At 37.2% G+C, this 25,267-nt stretch overlaps 3 protein-coding genes across 3 annotated transcripts; 1 reads left to right on the forward strand and 2 right to left on the reverse strand.

Annotated features, from left to right (window-relative positions):
- Window positions 1–1,216: 1,216 nt before the first annotated feature.
- Window positions 1,217–3,800, reverse strand: LOC121777388 (probable inactive receptor kinase At1g48480). Its single transcript, XM_042174635.1, has 2 exons — window positions 2,343–3,800; window positions 1,217–2,033 (listed from the first exon to the last, which is right to left on the reverse strand). The coding sequence occupies exons 1-2, from the start codon at window positions 3,631–3,633 to the stop codon at window positions 1,423–1,425; spliced, it is 1,902 nt and encodes a 633-aa protein (XP_042030569.1). The 5' UTR covers window positions 3,634–3,800; the 3' UTR covers window positions 1,217–1,422.
- A 12,615-nt stretch (window positions 3,801–16,415) lies between these two features.
- LOC121775989 (polyprenol reductase 2-like) lies at window positions 16,416–18,436 on the forward strand. The gene is made up of 6 exons (XM_042173108.1): window positions 16,416–16,671; window positions 16,930–17,279; window positions 17,445–17,679; window positions 17,836–17,934; window positions 18,033–18,104; window positions 18,213–18,436. Exons 1-6 carry the CDS (start codon window positions 16,462–16,464, stop codon window positions 18,315–18,317), a joined length of 1,071 nt encoding a protein of 356 aa, XP_042029042.1. The 5' UTR covers window positions 16,416–16,461; the 3' UTR covers window positions 18,318–18,436.
- A 2,644-nt stretch (window positions 18,437–21,080) lies between these two features.
- On the reverse strand, window positions 21,081–22,979 carry LOC121777981 (transcription factor MYB20-like). The gene is made up of 3 exons (XM_042175327.1): window positions 22,734–22,979; window positions 22,512–22,641; window positions 21,081–21,954 (listed from the first exon to the last, which is right to left on the reverse strand). Exons 1-3 carry the CDS (start codon window positions 22,864–22,866, stop codon window positions 21,369–21,371), a joined length of 849 nt encoding a protein of 282 aa, XP_042031261.1. The 5' UTR covers window positions 22,867–22,979; the 3' UTR covers window positions 21,081–21,368.
- Between the last annotated feature and the right edge of the window lie 2,288 nt (window positions 22,980–25,267).

Raw genomic sequence — 25,267 nt, forward strand, 5'->3', positions numbered from 1 at the left:
CAACAATCTAACTAAATTGCAACTTATGGGCGCAATATATGCATATGAAATACCCAATTTACGGAAAATCACCTAACAAAAGGGGCGCAATTACAAAAACTTAATCATTTGCTTCTACCCATTCAATTATATGCATACGAAATACCCAAATTACAGAAAATCGACCAAAAAATCCATCAATTTCATCATAAACCCTAATTTTGCTAAATTATATCCATATGAAATACACAAATTACCGAAATTCGACCAAAAATTCCATACTTTTCATCATAACCCCTACTTTCATCATAATCCCTAATTATATGCAACAAAACAACACAAATATACCAAAAATCCATCAATTTCATCATAAACCCTACTTTTACTAAATTACGGAATATCTGCCCAAATTAAGCATTAAATGATGTATGTAGTCAAATTGAAGAACAATTACCGGAATATGGTTGAAAGAGGGTGGAAATTCGCCGGAAATTGCTCGGATTCGCCGGAAATTGCTTGGATTCATCGCCGCTTGGTTTCGGCTGCTGCTTCTTCGTCGTTCGTTTCTGTCTCTTTCTACCTTCTGCCCGTTTTAAAACGCGACGGACGACGCATAAGCATTATGCGTCGCTAGCGAAAGACGCATAACCATTATGCGTCTTTCGCTAGCGACGCATAATGGTTATGCGTCTCTCTGTTAACGACGCATAACCCTTGTGCGTCACTCCCTGAGGCGGAATTCAACTAATCTTCTTCATTAAAATTGCTGACGACGCATAACCATTATGCGTCACTAACTAACGACGCATAATGGTTATGCGTCTTTCGCTAGCGACGCATAATGGTTATGCGTCTTTCGCTAGCGACGCATAATGGTTATGCGTCTCTCTGTTAACGACGCATAACCCTTGTGCGTCACTCTCTGAGGCGGAATTCAACTAATCCTCTTCATTAAAATGGAATTCCATTAAAGATCTTTACCAAAAAAAGAATTTTTCCAAAAAAAGGGCTTACTACCATCAAACCTACAACGGCTGAAAGCAACGAATAAATTTGAAAGACCAAATCATTTTTTATTGAGTGACAACAAAATATGAGTTGGTTTGTCGTGTTCATGTGCTGTTGTTATCTCAAATCTTTACATTAAAAGAGTAAAAGGTCACCGCCAACTCAACAATAATATTTCATAGTTTCATACCCATTTTACAGTTCAGACAACCAAGAAGAATCATAACCATTTCTCCAAAAACAATTTATATTTCTACAACAAGTTAAAAAAAAAACTATTACACGAAAATTTTTTAAAAAATTGTGAGAAATGCACAATCTTAGCTTCCTCAATCAAATGGTACACTTCAAGAATGAACAAACAAATAAACCACCATTTCCCAGCAACCAACATAGCAAGAACTTCAGATTGATCCACCGCCTAGATCGGTTCGGTCACGACTCCTCCTCCTCGACTAAATCCCCATTATCCGCATCGTGCGAGCTCGGACGGCACAGCTCCTCGATCTTCGCGACAACCTCATCCATTGAAGGGCGCTTATCGGGGTACTGCGCGGTGCAGTCCACAGCCAGCTGCAAGAGCTGCACCATGTCCTCCTCGACATTCTGGTACCGGAGGAGCTCGAGGTCGAACACCTCGGCCGTCCACTCCTCCCGGACCACGGACTGGACCCACCGCGGGAGGTCAACGCCCTCCTCGTTCACCAATGTGTGAGTCGGAGCCTTGCCCGTCAGCAGCTCCAGCAGCAACACGCCAAAGCTGTAAACGTCGGCCTTTTGGGAGACTCGGTGGGGGTCTGTCACCTCCGGTGCCCTGTAGCCGGCAAGGCGGTTGGGAGTGGCAGCAGGGCCCGCGAGCTGAGCAAGACCAAAGTCGGAGACACGTGGTTCGTACAATTTAGTGAGGAGAATGTTTGATGACTTGATGTTGCCATGGGAGATGGTTGGTCCTTGAGAGTGTAGGTACGAAACTCCCTTAGCAGCGCCTAGAGCAATGGCCGCCCTCGCCTCCCAGTTCAACGGAGTCCTGCTCGCTCCCTTGTTTCCTATAATGCCGGAGACACAAGCACATTTTCAGCTCTATGTAGACTATTGATTTGAAGGCAAACTTAAGCTATGAACCAAGATTCTACACAGTAATTTGAGCTACAATACAAATATAATGTGACAAGTCTATAATTCAAGAGAAGACAAACAAAATGATTCACTTTTTTTTTCCAATTGTAACTAAAATCAGACAGAAATGTACTACTCAAAAAGCTCAATACATAATCTAGCATCTAACAAACACAGTATTAACTCAAAATCAGATCAGCAAGCTCAAGAAGATGAAGCAATTATCAGTAGAAAATTACCATGTAATAAGGCAGATATGCTTCCCATTGGCATGTACTCATAAACAAGAAGCTTCTCCTCTCCATTGTAGTAATAAGCCCTCATAGGCACCAAATTGAGATGATCCATGCTCCCAATCTCCTCCATCTTCTTCCTAAACTCCTTCTCCGGCATTGTCACATCCCTCAGCCGCTTCACCGCCACTGCCAGCCCCGTCTCCAGAACCGCCTTGTACGCGGTCCCGAACGTCCCCTTCCCCAAAACCTCAGCCGAAGCCCTCAACAGATCATCCAATTCAATATTCCACCCTGTTTTCCCAAAGAAAACCAGCCCCTTCTTCCCACCGCCGCCCAAATCACCTTCCACCACCTCTTTCTCCTTCGCCCCACCCCCAATCGCCGCTGCAAAAAAGCCTCCGCCGCCGGTTTCCGCCGATTTCCGCGGCGGGGGAGCCTCCACTCCCCTCGCATTCGCCACCGGCTCGTCCTTGGATCTCGATTTCTTCCTAGCTAGAGCTCTACACAAGCAGAAAAGTAGCAGTAAGATCACGAAAAACGCGATTACGCAGCCGATTACTATGCCAGCAATCGCGCCGCCGGAGAACTTTTTCTTCGGTTTCGAATTGCCACATGAGTTTAAAGGATCGCCGCAGAGTGAATTGCCGAGAAACGAGGTTTTAGGCTTTTTCGATAGCCCCTTCGGAATCGAGCCGGTTAGGTTATTATTCGATATATTGAATTGAACTAAGCTAGGTATATTCAAGTCGGGGATCGGACCGGAGAAATGGTTGCCCTGCAAATAGAGCGTGCCTAATCGGGTCAAATTGCTAAAACCCGACGAAATCTGGCCGGAGAAATTGTTCTCCGCTAAATTGACCCTCACTAGCGAAGTGAGAGAAAATAGGGTTTGCGGAACTTCGCCGGTGAAGAAATTGTGCTGCAAATAGAGACTTCGGAGAGAGGAGAGAGAAGAGAAGAGGTCCGGAGGCAGCGGACCAGATAGGGCGTTGTAACGCAGGCTGAGCGTCTGCAAATTGGTCATGTTGGAGAAGGTTTCGGGCGGAAGCTCGCCGGAGAGCCCCATCCCGGGGAAATGGAGCTCGACAACGGAGGAATTGTCCGGGGAGCAGTTGACGCCGGACCAGGCGCAGGGGGTGGGGCTGGAGAGGTTCCATAGGAGGACGCGGCCGCCGACGGCGGATCGGAGCGCGATTAGGGCGGCGCGGTCGGAGGCGATGTCAGGCGCGGCGGAATGGAAAAGGAGCGCCGCCGCCGTCAATAGGAGGAGGTGGCGTATGCGGAATCGATCCATCTCGCAGCAAATGTAGGCAATTTCTCCGCTGTTTTTGAAAATTTGAAGGAATTTAGGAGGAAATTTGGATTGAATTGGATCACGTCATTTCTATCTTCTCTGAATCAAGTTGAGATATTCAGTACAAAAAATTGAGAGAGAGAGAGAAAGGGTTTTGAATTTGATTTGATGGTATAATTCAACACATGTTGTTACACTGTTGTTGGGGCCCACACTACTAATTGGAATTTAACATTAATGGTGCCAATGTACTTTACGTTTATAGAGATACCAAAAAATTAATACGCTAATTAACAACTGTTATTGGAGTGTCAACTTTGTATCTGGAATTGATAATTGGTTTTTGCAATTGAAAGATAATGTAAATATAACGCTTGTGTTTTGAGTAATTAATGATTTGGAATTGCATGTTAAATGCCAAAAATATTCATCGGCAATTATAGTAGTAAATGTTAAGAGCGTCAGCAATGGCGGACGTCAGACCGGCGTGCCGGACGTTCGCCATTAGGCGTGCGATAGGCGGATGCGGATGTCGCTTCTGAACACTGCAGATCTGCGGCTTTCCGACGACGTCCGTCGGGACGTCCGCCATTGTGGTGCCACGACGGACTTCCCAATTTTTTATTTTTAAAAAACTCTATATATACGGCTCGTTGCAAACTCTAGATTCAAGGCAACTTTGTTTAAATCGTTTTTTGGTTTGTGATGTTTTTTTTTGTGAACTATGTATTTTTTTTAAATTTAAATATATATGTATGCTTTTTTTAAAAATAAAATCGTTGCATTTTCCCCTTATTCGTATCGAAATTTTAATTCCGTAAATTGCATATTTCTGAATTTGTGAATTTTTATTATTGTGGATGTTTGCCGGGATGTCTTTGAGGATGTCCGTCATTATGCAGTGGGATGTCCTTATGACGTGGCAGTGCAGTGGAAGGCCCTTATGACGTGACATGATTTGTTTTTTGGAAGTCCGTCGGGACATCCGCACCAATGTGGATGCTCTAAATGGCAAAAATATTCATAGGCAATTATAGTATACATGTTAAATGGCAAAAATATTCATCGGCAAATATAGTATACAAGTTTCATTGGATAATAATTACAGCTATTTATTAACGTGGTTTCATATACCTATATTTTAACATTGGATACAGTCTATGATTGATTGAATTGTGAAATTATTTTAGTCATAGGAGACTAGCTATGACTAATTATCTTATGATTATCCATTTAAGATTGAGCTATGGTATTGAATCTCATAAATCAAACACATTATATATTTAATCCTGGAATACAATCTTGCACACCGAACATCCCCTTAATTTATTAGTTAAAATTTACTCCCTCCGTCTGGGAATATGAGTCTCATTTCTTTCTGGTGAGAGTTTTAAGAAATGTTAAAAAAGTGGATGCAAGAAAGTGGAATATGACTACTACTTGTATATATTAATTTTAAAGTTATACGTAAGTGAAATGAGTTGATGGAATGTAGGCCTTATATTATTTATAGTAATAATGAATCGGAACTCTACTCACGGACGGAGGGTGTAGTTGACCATTAAATCTAATAAAGTAGTTGACTCTATTTTGGACGGAGGGTGTAGTTGACCATAAAATCTAATAAAGTAGTTGACTCTATTTTTTCCCTCATACTATTATTCATAAGTTCACAAATCAGAATACTACTGTTCTCTTAAAATTTTACTCCTCGCAACAGAGATCGACTCTTGGCCTTCTCTTTAAATTTTAGTAATTTTAATTTCTTACTGCTTTTTGAATTCTTTATTATTTCATATAAAATCCAATTACATAATTCATCTAAGTAAACGGAATTATCTAATTAAAAATCTTCAAAATTACTTAATCATAGGTGAGAAATCGCATCATTAAAAAGTGGAAGATTATACTGTTTTAATGAAAAATACAAAAAATAATTCGAGAACACTATAATTAAACAATTAGAATTAACTAATGCAATAATCCTACTGCAATATCGCAAAGTTTTGAGAACACTCTGCTTATTCGTATTTTTTTTCCTTTGATTATTTAGTATATAGGTCTCATGTTTACTTTATAATACTCCCTCCATTATGTTGGAAAATATTGTAGCATTTACACTGACAACCCTTGCTATTACAAAGAACACAAAACTGAAAGGTAAATGTAACAAATAAATTACAACGAAAGTATAGAGATGCAAACTATAGTATTCTTCAAGTAAAGTCGAGGTGACCCTCTCTCCGCAAGACGAAATACGCCCCGGCTAGTGCTCACGGATTGGCGTAATGTCCCCAAAGATGAAACGACTTTCCTCCTATCGATTTGAAGCACCTCAAACTCGTAGGCACCGGCGAACTTGAATTGGAGGCGAGAACCGAGCAATGCAATGCTCCTAAAGCGAACTAGAATGCTTAAGCTAGAGAGAAGAGAGAGTGATTCGTTTTTTTTTTATGTTCTCTTCTCCTAAAACCCATCTATTTATAGGTGAGGAAAGACCAAGTGAAAAGACTCACCATCAAGGCACCTCATAAAGTAAAAGGTGGTGAAAGGCCAAAAGCCTAGACTTTTGGAAATTCCACACGTTTTCCTACAATCCCCCACATTGGTTAGAACGCTGCAAGCTCAAACCAACACCAGACACAAATGCATGTATGCAGACTCTTTTGCTCAGTTCTCAGGAAACGATACTGTATTTGGAGAGGTAACTTGCGGTTTTGAACCTTCCATAGTCAACACTATCGGACATACCGGCGGACTAGTGGACGCGATGCCTTGAACTATTCCTCCTTGGTGTATGCCTAGTCAATAGCATCAACACAATATTGTCTCAACTCCATCAGTTCTCACGTTTGTGTCCGTTTCGGCCGTGGAACACCTCTTTGGAATTCATAAGTGACTCACACACACGAAGCGGCCTCACTTCTCACTTACATAGGTGATTCTTTCATGAGTATCCTGCCATACTGCATCTCCTTGAGATTTCAAGAATCATTAAAAGTCAAAAGACTTAACCTCTTACCACGTGCAGGTTACAACACTCAATGCTTTCTAAAGAATGGGCGAAGATTAAAATCTTCTGAGTGTTACAGCTAGATTTGTATAGCTTCGTTTTCCCATTGAACCAATCCCATGGGATCTCCAATCGTATGGTTGGGTTACCACTATACTCATCTTTTAAGATGTGGTTTTCAGTCCCATTCCTTTTAGCAATTTATGCATTTGATCACGGTTTAAACCATTTGTTAACGGATCCGCTAAGTTATCAACTGACCTTACATAGTCAACTGTGATAACACCACTTGTGATCAATTGTCTGACGGTATTATGTCGCCGACGAATATGTCGAGACTTACCGTTGTATAAGCCACTATGTGCTCTCCCTATAGCTGCTTGGCTATCACAGTATATCACTACTGTCGGCGCTGGCTTCTTCCAACATGGAATACATTCTAGGAAATTTCTGAGCCACTCGGCTTCTTCCCCTGCTTTATCCAATGCGATAAACTCAGATTCCATGGTGGATCTAGCTATACACGTTTGTTTCGTCGACTTCCACGAAACAGCACCACCCCCCACAGTGAACACATAACCACTCGTCGAGAACGAGTCTTTTGAATCAGAGATCCAATTTGCATCACAGTACCCTTCAAGTACTTGGGGATATCTTGTGTACTGCAGCTCAAAGTTAAGAGTATACTTCAAGTATCTCAAAACCCTACGCAGAGCTTTCCAATGTTCCTTGCTTGGGTTGCTCGTAAATCGGCTCAGCTTATTCACCGTACACGCAAGATCTGGTCGGGTGCAGGTTGTGATAAACATCAAACTCCCTATGATCTTTGCATATTCTTCTTGAGCTATAGGCTCACCCGTGTGCTTACTCAAATGCACGTTGGGTTCCAATGGAGTCTTAGCTGGCTCACAATCGAACGAGTGAAATTTCTTTAGCACTTTCTCAATATAATGAGAATGTGTCAGAGCAATTCCCTCATGATTCCTTTTAATTTTGATTCCGAGAATCACATCAGCTAAACCCATATCTTTCATGTCGAAATTTCTCTTCAACATATTTTTGGTTTCGTTGATAATGGCACTATTGTTGCCCGTAATCAACATATCATCTACATAAAGACACACAATAACAAAACCGTTATCTGTGTTCTTAATGTAAACACACTTATCGCACTCATTGATAGTGAATCCATTTGCCAACATCACGTTGTCAAATTTTAAATGCCATTGTAATGGTGCTTGCTTCAACCCATATAATGACTTTACCAGTTTGCATACTTTACGCTCTTGCCCAGGCACAACAAACCCTTCGGGTTGTTCCATATATATTTCTTCTTCCAGATCACCATTCAGAAATGCAGTTTTCACATCCATTTGGTGAATCTCAAGATTGTGCAAAGCAGCAATCGCTAGAAGCACTCGAATGGAAGTGATTCTCGTAACAGGTGAATAGGTATAAAAAAAGTCATACCCTTCTTTCTGCTTAAAGCCTTGGACAACTAGGCGAGCTTTGTACTTATCTATAGTACTATCGGGCTTATATTTCCTTTTCAGAATCCACTTGCACCCTAAAGGCTTACAGCCTTCAGGCAAGTCTACTAACACCTAAGTGTTATTTCTCATGATGGATTCAATTTCAATGTTGATAGCTTCTTGCCACCACGCCGCGTCTGGGCCAGACAGAGCTTCCGCCAATGACTTTGGTTCGTCATCCAACATAAAAGTTATGAAGTCAGGACCAAATGTTTTAGCAACTTTAACTCTTTTACCACGTCTTGGTTCAACATCCTCAGGACTGGACCTCGTCCTTTTTGGAGGATTAGAACTAGTGGATTCACCCATCATTCTTTCACTAGAACGATCCTCTTGCCTCTTGCAAGGGTATACATTCTCAAAGAATATAGCATTCCTTGACTCAATCGTTGTTCATTCATCCACGCCAGGCACAGCTGACCTATGGACTAGGAAACGATATGCACTACTATTAAGTGTATGGCCAATAAAGATGCAATCGACTGTTTTAGGGCCTATTGCAACTTGTTTTGGAGGTGGCACTTCTACCTTCGCTAAACACCCCCACACTTTAAGGTATGAATATGAAGGTTTCTTCCCTTTCCACAACTCATAAGGAGTCACATCCCTATTTTTTAGTGGAATTTTATTCAGGATATGATTCGCTGTTAACACAGCCTCCCCCCACATGTTCTGGGATAAACCATAATTAATCAACAGAGCATTCATCATCTCTTTAAGTGTTCGATTTTTTCGTTCAGCAACTCCATTTGACTGGGGAGAATATGGAGCCGTTGTTTGGTGAATTATACCACTTGCATGACATAATTCTGCAAACGGGGCTACATACTCACCACCTCTATCACTTCAGACACACTTAATTCGACAATTAAGTTGATTTTCGGCTTCATTTTTGAAGTCTTTAAACGCTTCAATTGCCTCATCTTTAATTCTTAATAAGTAAAAGTAACAATACCTTGTGCAATCATCTATAAATGTGATGAAGTACTTTTTACCACCTCTTGTTTGCACAAATTTTAAATCACATACGTCTGTATGGATCAATTCAAGAGGTTTTGTGCTTCGCTCTACCGAATGGAACGACAGTTTAGCCATTTTGGCTTCAACACACACTTCACATCTTTCTTGTGAGTTAAACTTATCTACTTTTAGTAAATTAAGATTTACTAATCTTTTTATAGCATTTAGATTTACATGTCCCAATCTATTATGCCATAAATCAGAGCTCTCAAGCAAATAAGAGGACGTGTCATCTTCCTTATTGCTTATTCCTTTTCCACGGTGAATGACCGTAACATTCAGCTCAAAAAGTCCATTTACTAGGTGGCCTTCACCTATGAACTTTCCATACTTGGTCAATAAAATCTTTTCACACTCAAATTCTAGTGAAAATCCATAATTTACTAGAAGTGAGCTTGAGACCAAATTATTTCGGATGTCTGGGACATGCAGTACATCCTTAAGGGTAAGAACTTTTCCAGATCCTAATTTTAGGAACACATTACCCACACCAACCACCTTAGAAGAGGCTTGGTTTCCCATACGTACTTTTCTACCACCAACAGATTTGTAGGTAGAAAAAACGCTTCTCTCGGAGCACACATGACATGTGGCACCCGTATCAACAAACCATTCATATGGATTGTTACCATGGTTCACGTCGGAGACCATTGCGACCACCTCGTGATCATTGTTGTTTATAACAACACGTTCAAATAATTTGCACAATATCGTCTCCAACAATAAGTACACAATTATATCGAACCATATGTGCATTGGTATATTCAACACCACAAGCATCCCAATTATTACTACCAAGTCAAAATTGGTCTTGCTTGTCAACTGACAAACGATAAACACAATTCTCAAGAGAATAGATCTCAAGGAATTAACCATTTCGTAGCTCATGAACATTGGTACTGTTCGTTTCTTCATTCCAGCTTTGGTGCTCATATTTCCTCCAACTTCAATTGGTATAATCCTGTCTTAGAAGAGTACACTATTTCGTCTTGCGATTGTTGGAAAATATTGTAGCCTTTACACTGGCAACCCTTGCTATTACAAAGAACACAAAACTGGAAGGTAAATGTAACAAATAAATTACAACGAAAGTAAAGAGATGCAAACTATAGTATTCTTCAAGTCGAGTCGAGGTGACTCTCTCTCCGCAAGACGAAATACGCCCCGACTAGTGCTCACGGATTGGCGTAATGTCCCCAAAGATGAAACGACTTTCCTCCTATCGAGTTGAAGCACCTCAAACTCGTAGGCACCGGCGAACTTGAATTGGAGGCGAGAACCGAGCAATGCAATGCTCCTAAAGCGAACTAGAATGCTTAAGCTAGAGAGAAGAGAGAGTGATTCGTTTTTTTTTATGTTCTCTTCTCCTAAAACCCATCTATTTATAGGTGAGGAAAGACCAAGTGAAAAGTCTCACCATCAAGGCACCTCATAAAGTAAAAGGTGGTGAAAGGCCAAAAGCCTAGACTTTTGGAAATTCCACACATTTTCCTACACATTATTAAAAAAATAGAAACATTTAAAACGTCATGGGTTTTAATTCACAATTAGTAAAGTAAGTGAGAAAAATTAGTAGAGTAAGAGAGAGGAAAAGAAAAATGAGTAAATTAATAGAGATGAAGAGAAAAAGTAGTGAAAGTAGAGTTAGTGGATTATGGGGTCTATGTCCTAAAATAGAAATATTCTAAAGTTTCTATTTTTAAGGAACAGTCCAAAATGGAAATAGTTGTTATTTTTTAAAAAAAGGAGGGAGTGGTAATATAATTGAAACACGGCGTTTTTGGTGTTATTGGTTGGCTCAAGTTTCAAGCTCTCGTGTTGTTTGGCCTGTTGAGGATCTCTTGTGTTGTTATTGACGGGCTCGCCCTCCCCGCTAGTGTCGATTGGTCGTCGAAGGTGATTTTAGCCCTCGTTGAACCCATAGCACCCCGCAGTCAAGCCTTCACGTGCTTGAAAGTATGGATGTTAATCAAGTCATCCCCACGAATTGCAGGCTAATCAGGTTTAGATTTTATCGAATCAGAAATTTTGAATCCTAGGCTTAAACTTTCGGATTTAGGGCAAGTCCAATAAGCTAATTCGATTACAAGCTAAATATTAAAATTAAATGTATTCTTTATTCCTAAAATTCTTATTAATAATTTATATAGATATGCTAGAATTAAATATATTAATCATTTTATAAAATAAATTCATTCTAGGATTACTAGGATCATTAATTAATTATGAAGTTATTTGAATCAGACTATATAGAAAATAAAGTAACTAGTATTAATATGAAATTAACAATATTCATCGATAGTACTATAATAAGATATAGAGAAAATTAGGGTTGCAAAATATATAACTTAAAAAAGTCATAATTCGAATTGCCCTAAGAGTGTCCACAATAAGGGAGCCCCGGCGGCCGCCGACTCCGCGGCTGCGTTGCATCTCCCTATAGTGGAGGACGAGGGCGGACAGGGCGGTGGACGGAGCCGCAGGCACGCCGAGTACTCGACGGGGATGCGGCTGAGTGCGAAGGGGGGCGGCGGTGGACAGGGCTCCTATTGCACGACGCCGACGAGCCGCGGCGAGGACATGGCTGTGGGAGAAGGGAGGCTGTTGGGGTTGTGGAGACTCTAACCTGATAGATTGACCCCAAATTAATCCTAACCCCATAGGGTTGGTATGAAAGGAGACAATCGTCATTATTTAATTTTCAATTTTCATTATATTTTTAAAATTTTAAAAGTTGGTCCAATCTTATTTTTCACATGGACATACAAATATTTTTTTATTTATTATTCTAAAGTTGTACTCAATATTAATATTTATTATTATTAGAATTATCATAATAAAATTATATATGTAAAAATTTTAAAAATGATGATTATTTAATAAATATAATTTTGCATCTCTATGCAGTAAATATTAATTTTGAGATTAAATAATAGTACTCATTTGAATGTGTAATTATTTAATACAGATTTAAATATCAATAGAATATAAATTATTATAGAGCCCGACAGGCCTGATTGGTTAGCCCGAAATTCGAAAGTTTAGAAGTATGGTTGAAAATTCATAACCTGAAAAAAGTTATAACCCTGATAACTTGAAAAAAGTACGAGTTGACCCAATTAACATCCCTGCTAATATCATCTGTCCTTATCCTTTAAAAATATAAAAAATACGTCCCTAGACATTGATATAATTTCACTAGAACTTTCATAATTTTTGGACCAAAATACTCTTTAATTTAATAAGACAAAGAACCGCCATTTTGGCATTCATTTCCCTTCAATTATGTGTCTAGGTGTGCAATTATTTGCCACATACTTTAATGACTTCTCTTAGAGTAATACATCATAAATGAATGGATCAAGTGCAACCGAAGTGACGGTTCTCACATAAATAATTACATTAGCTCTTATTGCTTGGGGGCATTTTTATCGAAAAAGGGTCTTAAAAGATGCAAAAGTCCTTTAATGTCCATAGATGTCAGATACTCTTTCCGTACTTGAAAAGTATGAATAATTGATTTGGCACATGTTTTAATGTATAATTGGTAAAGTAACAGAAAGATAAATAGAATTTTTTTTAAAGTATTATTAATGGAGGATGAGTCTCACCACGTTATAAAGAAAATAATTTTCAGAATGCTCATATTTTCCTGAGATAAACTAAAAAGGAAAAAAAATTATACATTTCAATGATAGAAAGAAATAATATTTTAAAAGAATAAAATTTATAGGAGAGTGCTCAAAAAATAACTACATGTAAAGTTAGAACATAGATCCATTATCACCCCTTATAAATATATGCATCAGATGGTTGGGAGGTGCCATGTGGCAGCCAAATGAATCAAATTATATGCATATATATTTCACTGGTGGGTATATTTGTAATCTTATTTTCATCGGTCAATTTACTCTTCCTTAATTCACACCAGATTTTACCAATTATATGGGAAGTTAATTCTTTTCCTTTTTCTATGCTAGTCATAATATTTGGCTATATTATTTTATTTCCTAAATTGCGCAATATCTTTATTTGAGCCAAAATATATTCCGATTTTTTCAGTATTTATTTTCGAGTTTTAAATTTGGTGTGTTTTAAATTCGTACAGATTATACTAATTCGCATATTGCATAATGCATCATTATGCAATAGGTATTGCATTTTCTTATACATCTTTTTGCATATTATATATGAATAACTTATTTTGAATGCGTTAATTCTCCATTGTATTATCGTTTTTAGTTTCGTACAGATTATAATCACCATATTATGTATTGAGTCTTCCATTTTAATTAAACTACTTTTGCAGATTATATATGAATAACTTATTTTAAATGTGTGAATTCCCTACTGTATAGCATTATCATGCATACGATATTGCATTTTTCTCATATGACTTTTGCATATTACTTATGAATAACGTATTTTGAATGTGTTAATTCCTCATTGTATTGCCGTTTTCAATTTCATCCAAATTATAACCCCCAAACTAAATCTGAAATGCATTGGATATTAAATTATACTCGTACACTATTTAGATATTGTACATGAATAACTTATTTTAAATGGGATACATGTACTATGTAATCTTCATAATGCATGTTCCTCCTCGGGCTCATTCGTGGCCTAAAATTTAAATGAATTAGTTCCAAAAGGAAGGCCACAACTGAGCCTGAGGAGGAAAATGCATTATGAAGATTACATGGTACATGCATCCCATTTAAAATAAGTTATTCATGTACAATATCTAAATAGTGTACGAGAATAATTCAATATCCAATGCATTTCAGATTTAGTCTGGGGTTATAATTTGTATGAAATTGAAAATGGCAATACAACGAAGAATTAACACATTCAAAATACGTTATTCATAAGTAATTTGGAAAAATCGTACGAATTAACAATCGAAGTACAAGTATTTAAGGATATATTTTTCCTAAAATTTAAAACCACAAATTACAGATAATGCAAATTCAACTTATTAGTTATTTAAGAGAAAAGGGATGAATTTATGCAGTAACATAACATCCGTGTGCACATATAAAATGTTGTACATATACTGATATGGAGGTATGATCCGTTGTTAACTTTCTTAAGTTGATAACTCATCAACGCAGTGTATTAAAAATGTCGACACGATGATATTGAAATATCAACATAACTTAGTTGATATTTTAATATATTGTGTTGACATTGATATTTAAAATGTCAACACAAAAATATGTGTTGACATTTTAATGTGATCGTGTTAACATTTTTAGTTCACTACCTTGATGAGTTAGCAACTTAAGAAAGTTAACAATATAACGCACCCGACTAATACAAGTACATATAGTTCAAATACAAATAAAATATAGATTAAGAGTTTCAATCATGCAAACACCAATTTTGTGACAGCAATCAATTACCTAACACTCACATTGTGATTCCTAAACATAGGCAATAATGGATACATTAAAATGGCACAGAAATGTACAAAAAATAAGGCCCATTTGTTTTTATTACAGGACACCCAATATATTTAAGAGGCCCAATTATGATAAGTACTGTTCGCCATCTTTTTATTTTTATTTACATAATTACATGTCTGTTTTGCCTGATAATAATAGAAATTGGGACGTCTTTACTACTACAGTATAAACTAAAATATAGTGCTTGCAATTGTAAGAGCATCACCAGTGGCACACGTAACCGCAGAATTCCCACTGGCGTGCGGGAATTTCATGGCGGACGTCCGCCATTGTGCGTGGCATAAACGGATACGGAATTCCGTCGAGGAATTCGCAGTTCCGCGGCGTTCCGCGGAATTCCCCAGGAAATTCCGTGCGGACGTCCGTCATTGCGTTGATTCCCACGCGGAATTCCCGTTTATTGCATTATTGTGGGAAGTCCGTCGGGAATTCCGCGGGGAATTCCGCCACTGTGCAGTGAGAAGTCCGTATGACGTGGCAGAAGGTATTTTTGAGAATTTCGCTGGGTATTCCGCCGGGAGCTCCGTGCCACTGCTGATGCGGTAAAATCTAAAGCAAAACTATAAACAAAATTGGATACACTTAAAGGTTGAACGAAATATTTGGAATTGGTTGAATTAATGTAAATTGACAAAATAGTTTTACAGAAATTATGATTCGAAAGAGGTCACACGCTATTTATGAGAGCACCCGCAACGCGGGCTGCCCGGGTTCCGCTTTTCGTGCCGGCAGAACAGAACCGACGCGCGACGCGTTGCGGAGGTGCGTTCCGTCTCCATGTCGTGCCCATGCCGTCGCGGGTGCCGTCACGCGCTTCGGCGACGTGGCTCGCCCTGCGTCGTGCGTGACGCCCACTCGCCGGCCCGCGAGTGGACGTCGTGACGCTGACGCAATAAATTCATTTTTTTAAATGAATTTTAAAAAAATATTTTTTATTTATAAAAATTATTTTTTATATTTAAAAACAATTTTTACAAATAAATGAATACTAGAAATTCGTATTAGCACATATATATTTGATGGGCTTGCGAATTTATGAAACTCATTCTTGGTTGTCTCTCTTTTATAGAGACATCCTTGAATGTTTTATGTTCCACTTTCGATGTGGGACAAACTCATTTTTGGTTATCTCTATTTTATAAAGACATCCTTGAATGTTTTATGTTCCACTTTCGATGTGGGACAAACTCATTCTTGGTTATCTCTATAACTTTATTTTATAGAGACATCCTTGAATGTTTTATGTTCCACTTTCGATGTGGGACAAACTCATTCTTGGTTATCTCTATTTTATAGAGACATCCTTAAATGTTTTATGTTCCACTTTCGATGTGGGACAAACTTATTCTTGGTTGTCTCTATAAAATTGTATTTTAAATTATGTCATTTTTTATTTTTTTAGGATTTTAATTATGTCTTTTTCTATTTTTTGAATTTTAAGTTGTAATGTTATTTTAATTTTAATGAAGTGTGTTTGTTTTAATTGAATTGGGTTGGAAATAAAAATAAAAAATGAAATTGAATGAATAGTAATTTAAGGAACAGTTAAGGAACGGATAAAAAACGGAGGGTTGCAGGTTTCGTTTCTTAGTTAAGGAATGAAGTAAAAAAGTACAGTGAGGCCTGCAAATAGTAGTTTAAGGAACGGTTTAGGAACGGTTTAGGAACGGTAGAGAACAGCGTTGTGGATGGCATGAGTAATCAGTATCAATCAATCTTCCACAATATTGCATAAATTGAAAACCCACTCCTTCCTAATACAAAAACCCCACGCCAATTCATTCTCAAAATCATGAATTCGATTGAATCCTTCTTCACCTCCTTAGAATCACTGCTGAATCAGGCGTCTTCCGTGGCGGTGGTGCTCCTCCTTAGAGCGGCGTGGATTTCATGCACCCTGCCACTTCTCGCAGCCTTCATTCCCTCCCCCCAATTCAACGCATTTCGCCGCTTCCTGCTTCTCCTCGCCGGCCGTGGCAAAATTATGGACTCTTCCTCAGCTGTCAGTAATTTCATTTATTTTAGCTTTTCAACTCGGCAAAATTATCATTCTGCAGTTATGTTTATGTATGCAATTTCCTTCTGCTTTTATTCTTATTTGAGATGGATTTTGTGCTTCTTTTGTTAGCGTGATAATTGATTGAATAAACTCGAACAAGAAGCCTTTTTTGGTGTGTCTCGTTGCTAAATTATGTTGTATATCTATTTGAAGATGAATTGCTGGTTAATGTAGCACGATTTATGCCTTGTTGTGCTGCAGAAATTCAGTGTTCCACAGAGATATTTTTGTCACTTTTACATTGTTGGTTTTATATGGACTACTTTTCTGCTTGTGGCCACTTGGATCTACGCATACAAAACGGGTCCTGTAGTTTCGGAGTCATCCCTGTATTCGGTTATTGCGAGCCACTTTACTGGAGTTTCGCAAGAGTTTTCCTTTCGCAACTCGCATTCGTCAATGGGAGAGTACAAATATGGGATATGGAACTCTGTGTTTCTGCTTTTGTTGATGGAAGCACAAGTCTTGCGCCGCCTTATAGAGAGTATATACGTATTCAAGTATAGTCCCTCTGCGAGGATGCATATTGCTGGCTACCTCACCGGCCTTTTGTAAGTTTTACTGCAGCTGATTGTTTAAATGGTTGTTGTGTCAACTTGCATCGTCTTGAATTTAGCTTTGTTGCTTGTGTGATATGAAGTAGAATTCTATCTTGCCTCTAGGAAGTGAGAAAAGAATGAAAATCGCACTCTGATGAAGTATCTTTCTTGTAATAGTTTTTATATGGCAGCTCCACTATCCCTCTGCTGCACATACTCTGTGGAGGTATTCAAACTTGTGGCAAATTTGCTTGCAGAGTTTATTGTTAAAGGGAAAGATAGAATGCAAGTCACAGAACCTAGTTTCCGGGAGTACGTGTATCCTCTTTTGCAACTCAAATGGTATGTGTGGATTGGTGCTGCTTTTTTCTTCTGGGGTTGGATTCATCAGTACCATTGCCATGCCATTCTTGTAAGTCTTTCGGGTAAATCTATTTCATGGTGTTAACTTGGCTGGCCTTGTTCTATGTATTGTTTGGAGAATATACGGAACCCTGAGAATATACACGTCATTTGCATTGGGCTACTACATTGGTCACACATCTAATGTTGTTTCTGATCAACTCAGGGCTCGATAAGGGAAAATGGTAATAAGGTCAGTGAGTATGCAATTCCTGAGGGTGATTGGTTTGAATACGTTTCGTCTCCGCATTATCTTGCAGAATCTGTGAGTATTTTTTTTATCTGTGCATAAAAATGAAAAGAGGCAAATTTATCGCATAAGCAAGTTCACTTGGATCTTACATTTCCCCTTCTCTCATGGAGGTTATATATGGCGGGCTGGTGATTGCAAGCGGCTTTTCTGATATTACAACCTGGTTGGTCTTTGTTTTTACGGTGAGTCTTATATTTGTGACATTGCTCAAAGAATTACCACCCCCTTCATCTACACATACACAAACATGGCTGATGCTTTCCTCTGGTAAATAATTGTACTTTTGTTAGGTGGCAAATCTCTCCCTTGCCGCTGGCGAAACTCATAGATGGTATGTCCGTAAATTTGACAAATATCCTAGAAACCGCCGTGCTATCATCCCTTTCATTTACTAATGTTGATTATCTATATAGCCAACTTGTATACATGATATCCTCGAATCTGTTGTTCGTCGTTATATATGGAAATGCATACGATTGTGGCCAATGCATCAGTGTAGCTTGTGGTTATTGTGTTTCTTCTTGTTCTTCTGCCATGAAATAAGTAAAATATATAAGCATACTTATGTGGTAGGATTTTTTTTAATTAAAAATTAGAATAGAGATCACTCTCTTGACCTTTCAAGCTTCTAGTTTGGTACATATATAAGGGTAGTTGCATGTTTTGTTAGGAAAATATCACTATGAAATCCGATGTGATGCTTTTATGGCTGATTCATTGTCTCCGTTGAAATGTAAACTGGTTGAATCCTAAATTTACAAGAAATTGTTTAGGATAATTGATTTAGAATATGGATTAAACAACGTTTTATCTTTCACTATTTTATTTCTTTTGTGGAAAAAAACTGACTTACAGTTGCCCACTTTGAAAATCACGCCCGTGTGCTATTTAGTATGCAAAATAGATTATAAAAATATGCGTAACAAGATTTAAAAGCTATTGGAAAATACTTCGTCCCATTAGAAATGAAACATTTACTTTTCGGCACAGAATTTTATGTAGTACTATATTGTTTTGTGAGTTAATGAGAAAAGAATAAAGTAATAGAGATGAAAAGGTAAAAATGATATTATTTTCATTTTAAGAAACATTTTATTTTTAATGTGATAATCCGAAAAGGAAAACGTTTCATTTTTAATGAGACATGAGTAGTGTATGAATTTGTAAGTTTTCAGAATGTTCGGATGATGTAATATTACCATATGAATATATGAATCCATCTTTAAACTTTCTCGACTACTATAGTTTACTTACAGTATCTGCAACGGTGCTCAGTTTGCCCTCCCCGATGGCTCAAGATAGCGGCACTCACCACACGTTGGTCATGGCTGTATGCCATCGGCAAGGCTTGTGTGTTGCTACTTGCCCTGTCCCTTTTAGTTTTGATATTTAGTAATTCCTTCATTCTATCTCAAGTGAGGCGCTCTATTCGGGCACATGATTTTTAAAAAAATTGTGTCTAGTGAGATGTACATATAATAAATTAGGAAAGATAATAAAGCAAGAGACTAAAAATGTTGTTTTTGTAAAAAAAAAGTGAAATGACTAACTTGTGGTGGAACAATCTCTAAAGAATTATGAAATCATTTGAATCGGGACGGAGTGAGTATCAAACAACGTTTTACAAAATTAAATAAAATAGGTTCTAGCCTAGTGGAAGAACATGTGCCTTTTGCCCTTTTAACCAGAGTTCCAAACACAATTGCCCTAAATTGATTATCTGCCTTTTTCGTTTTCTTTTTTTTGTTCCTTTTGTCTTTTTAAGGTGTTTTGTTGTTCTTTTTCTTTTGAGAAAGTTTAAAACATTTTATAGAAAACCCTAAAAATATATACCGTACAATTAATGATAAATTATTTAACAATAGTTTGGTCTTTTAGTATCAAATGGTCTCAAATGAATACAAAATCTAAGCACTTCTATATTTCATCTACTTATAAAATATTTTTCGTGAGGTAATACTGTTTAATAAATTTATGTTTATTAATAAAAATAAATTTTTGCACCTGGTCATGTAACCAATTATGTGTGTTTAGATAATAGCTTTGCACTTTTTTAGAAATATGCCTATTTTTGTATTTTGTTCAAAATATTTGTGTTTCAATACACAATACGTAAATATTATGGTTTAATCGCCGGTATAACAATGTTAAGCACATCACCTAACATCCTAGCAAGTTCTTCAAAGTGGAACGTATGGTTTGTCAAAATGTCAAATGATAATGATGAAAATACTTCTATTTATACAATATAGAATATTTAATTGAAAGAATTTTAAAAATTATTAAACATATCTTTGGATTGAAAATATTTCTGAACTTGAAATTTTCTACTTCATTTCTCTATAATTACATTATTTAAATAAAAATATGACATATATATATATAGAATTACATTATTTTAATAAAAATATGACATATATATAAAATATATATAGAGAGAGACAATTGTTATGCAATACATCTTATGTGAGCATTATCTGTAAACACCGCTCTCGTTTAGTCCTAGTTATCGTTATTTGTTTTGTTTTATACATTTATTTTGATACCAACACTTAAATCATTATTATTGGCATCATTAATTCTATAAACTATTTGAAAAAAGATTAATTTGTTCATTATCTATGTAACTTCAAAAAGATGAATAAAATAAGAAATTTAATTAACAAATGCGAATTTGAGACTGAATTGATATTATTAATAGTGAGTGTTCGAAAATTGGCTCCGAGGTCCATGAATTTTTTTTTCCGTAATCACAAGATAATGGCGTTATGTTATGTTGTGGATGCACTTACTTAAGTCTAAATGTCTAATTCATTACCTACAAATGATAATTGACTAAGAGAATATTACACTTCTAAGTTCAAACTCGAATTATAGTTCTCAAAATCACTATCCACCTATTCCAAGGACATGTTTGTTCTCATTTTCATTCCTTCTTTCCCATTTCCCCACTATGCAAAACTACTTTTCAATTACACATTTTCAATTTCTAGCTACATCTTTTTCAATCCCACATCATAATTCTCTATATAGTGCCTACAATCAATAGTAGCCACTAGTACATTCATATACTAATAGTAGCCACAATATTTTTTAATGTTCATACTAAGCACAATTTCATGATAAAGAGTGATAAACCTAAAACTCTAAATGCCAAATAACAAGTCAAAGTCCTTTATCATATTCTCATATCTCAACTCCTATATTCAATACAACAGTTAGTGACCCCCCATCAATATCCAAGAAATGGTTAATATTACTCTTACCAATTCTCAAAGCAACTAAATACGACAAAGAAAAATGGTTAATATTCCTCTATTAGTTACCTCAAATTTCAGAGCAACTAAAAATGTGGGCCACAATGAAGAAAAATATTTCCAACTCTCACTCTCCATAACCATTATTCACTAAAAGAAAAATACTAAAAACTAGTACCAATTAACATTTCACATGACATTAAATTTGATCATCTCCCATGAAGAAGAATCAAGATTCATGGCATCTTCCTCCTTCAAATCACTCTCAAAATCTCCCAACAAATCAAACACATCCTTAAAATCTTGCTCCCATATATCACTATTCACAATCTCACTGCAGTAATCCTCAAAGCTCTGCGCTGCCAACCCCGCTGCGTTTGGCCACGACGCGCCATTGCTGGAGCAAGACGACGAGCACGAAGGCGTCGGGGAGCTCTGATCGGGCGCCAGCATGATCTCGTGGGGCCCGATCACCGGAATCTCATCAATGCAGAAATCGGAGCTGCTGACTAACAGCACATCGTTGTTTGACTCGATGATTTTCTCATCATTATTGCTATCATCAGTTGAAATGGTTGACTGCTCAAATGTGGTTGACTTGGACTCTGTTTTTTCCGATTCCGGCAGCGGCTGATCGACGGCGGGGGTTGGCAGAGGTTGGTGGGTTGTGGGGTCGATTCCCATTTTTTTCAACTTCTTTTTAATGTGTGTGTTCCAGTGATTTTTGATTTCGTTGTCTGTTCTCCCGGCCATGTGAGAGGCAATCTTGGACCATCTGCACATATTTTAATTTGGAAATTTTAATAAATAGGATTTGTCTCAAATTTTGGTACTGGAAAAATAAAGTTAATAACAGTGGAGGGCAATAATGATGAATTAAGACCATGCCAATAAAAATTCAGTAGTTCGGATAATTGTCACGTGGTGTGTTCATCTAATCATAATGACAGCTCTTATCCTTTTCTATCTTTATTTCTGCAGTTATAACTGACTGAAACGTTACATAACTATATGTCTAGACTACTGATTTTTACTTGTCTGCCACGCTTTATAACTGAAACGAATTAGTCGCTCTTATCCTTTTCTCTCTTTATTTCTGCAGTTATAACTGACTGAAATGTTACATAACTATATGTCTAGACTACTGAATTTTTACTTGTCTGCCACGCTTTATAACTGAAATGAATTAGTCGCTCTTATCATTTTCTCTCTTTATTTATGCATTTATAACTGATTGAAAAGTCGTATAACCATATGTCCAGACCACTGAATTTATAAGATTGAAAAAAGGGAAATATAGACATTAAAGTAGCATTTGATTGGATGAAGAACCTGTTGCCAAGCTGGGCATGAAGATGAATGACCAATTTCTCTTCTTCATCAGAGAGAAGTCCTCTTTTCAAATCTGGCCTCAGATAGTTAATCCATCTCAATCTGCAGCTCTTCCCACACCTCAGCAGCCCTGCACCAGATGTTATGTTTTAATTAAATCACTAATTAAAAATATAAATGTAGCAACAAAAAGAAAAAGCAATCTAGATTTAGGACAAGCACCAGCAAGTTTAGGGACAGATCTCCAGCAGCATTGGCCATTGGTGAGAATGAAATTGATGAGTTTCTTGTCTTCATCAGCAGTCCATGGCCCTTTCTTCAATCCAACTTTGTCACAGCAAGGTTGTCTCCCCATCTTCAATTTATCATTCACTTTCACAAAGAGTGGTGGAAATTAATAGAGAGAGAGGGGATATGAAATTATGAATGCAACAAGAATAGAATTGTAAGCACCACCACATTCCCTTCCCTTCCCTTCCCTTCCCTTCCCTTCCCTGCTTATATATATATATATACATGTGTGTGTGTCCACGCTGGTATCCCACTGTAGCATTTTTAAATTAAAATAAATACAAAATAGTTTGTTATTCAAAAAATGAAAAAGACAAGGATTAATTTATACATATGGCATTGCTAATGATGAAAGAATTGGGCGAGTGGAGTGACACACGTTAGTCAGGGAGGGATACTTGCTCTCGCGCGTGTTTACGTTAACTTCTAAAGCGACACCCAAACATTATCTTTTTTTTTCTTTCTCTATAGTTTTAAAAAATATTTAGTTCAGAGTTCAAAAAGCTAAGCAAATTTATCTTCTTTCAAAGTAATTTCATTTTGACTGCTGAGTTTGCGCAATGTGTAGTTATAAATTTTATAGAGTGTAAATAATGATTTTGTGTAATAATAATAATAATAATAATATCGTGATATATTTTTTTTTGTAACATTACGTACTTTTAGGTCATTTCCAAAAGTGTATAAACATTAAAAGTTATATATTATGAAATCAATATAATCTCGGTATATTATCAAAATAAATTATATTTTTTAGGCTTATCAAAATTATATTTTTATATGTAATAATTAATAGTAAATCGGTGTCGCCCTTTAACAGAACTTTAATTTAATTAACTGCACACGACGCTCGTGATTGCAGAGAAACAGATTACTACTACATTTTTAGAGTTTACATTGACCTAGGCCAAATTATAATTAAAATATTTCTTTCTCCATGAATAGTAGTACTACTTTAAATATGTATATATAATTTAATTTAAATTTATTAGTTGATGTAATACTGTATAAAATTGACGGCATTAAGCTATATGGAGTGAAAGTTATGATGCATTCTGGTTGCATCTGTTGAAATTTGACAAATATTTTTGTCCCACATCGGTGGGCATTAGGAAATTGGGGGGAGTGGCTGCCTATAAAAGTGGCACTCCTCCCTCATTTGTAATGTACCTCAAATATTGTATTCCTTCTCCGTCTAAATATAAGCGGGCTCTGCAGAGGGTGCTCGGAGACGTAGGCAATTTGGCTGAACTCCGTTATCAACGTTTCGGGTATGTTCTTTCTTTATTATTTATTTTGTTCTGCATTTATTTCTGAGTTTATTTTCTGTTGGGATATTGTATTCAATATTATTTGCGGGTTTGGTAGTAGTGTTTTGTACGGTTCTTTAGGGTGTTTTTATATTGTGATAAATACACTGACTGATAAATTCTGTTAGGAATCTGGTATTTAAGAGGGACAGTGTCCTCGCCAGTCTTTCCAAAGAATTTATTTGGAGAAGTAATTTTATCGAGTAGACCCCATTGGGTTAACTCTGAAATTACTGAATCGGTTCATTTCACTATTTGAGAGAAAATTACCCGGTTTTCTCAACAAGTGGTATCAGAGCCAAGGTCCGTCCTTGGTTCTATTTGTTTGTAATATTGAATACTTTATTTTGAGTCTGTAATGGCGGGTAATGATCAAGAAAACAAGGCTAGTTCTTCGTCATCGTGGTCGAGGTTTCCACTGTCAAATATGAAATTGACGGTGGAGATATTTGACGGTACTGGCCATTTTGGTATGTGGCAGGGGGAGGTTCTAGACTCTCTTTTCCAGCAAGGTCTTGACATTGCCATTGAAGAAAAGAAACCAGAAGATATAGATGATAAAGATTGGAGTACCATAAATCGGTTAGCTTGTGGAACAATTCGGTCGTGTCTGTCCAGGGAGCAGAAGTATGCTGTCAAGAATGAGACTTCTGCACATAGATTGTGGAAGACACTGGAGGACAAATTTCTGAAGAAGAGTGGTCAGAATAAGCTCCTTATGAAGAAAAGGTTATTCCGATTTGAATACCGACCAGGTACCACTATGAATGAACACATTACTTTGTTTAACCAATTAGTAGCAGACCTGCTAAATTTAGATGTGAAATTTGAGGATGAGGATCTGGCATTGATGTTGTTGTCGTCTCTACTTGATGAATTTGAACATCTGGAGACCACATTACTCCACGGTAAAGAGAATGTGTCTTTAGATACTGTATGTTCTGCTTTGTATAGTCATGAATTGCGAAAGGCAGATAAAATGAAAGGCAAAGCAGTTACAGATGAAGCATTAGTGGTAAGAGGTCGTCAACAAGGCCGATCAAAGGAGAGAAGAGGAAGGTCCAAATCGAAAAGGCGAGTTACCAAAGATGAGTGTGCTTTCTGTTATGAGAAAGGACATTGGAAGAAAGACTGCCCAAAGTTGAAGAAGAAAGA

Source organism: Salvia splendens, chromosome 18 (assembly GCF_004379255.2).
Source record: "Salvia splendens isolate huo1 chromosome 18, SspV2, whole genome shotgun sequence".
In the NCBI taxonomy this organism is placed as follows: Eukaryota; Viridiplantae; Streptophyta; class Magnoliopsida; order Lamiales; family Lamiaceae; genus Salvia; species Salvia splendens.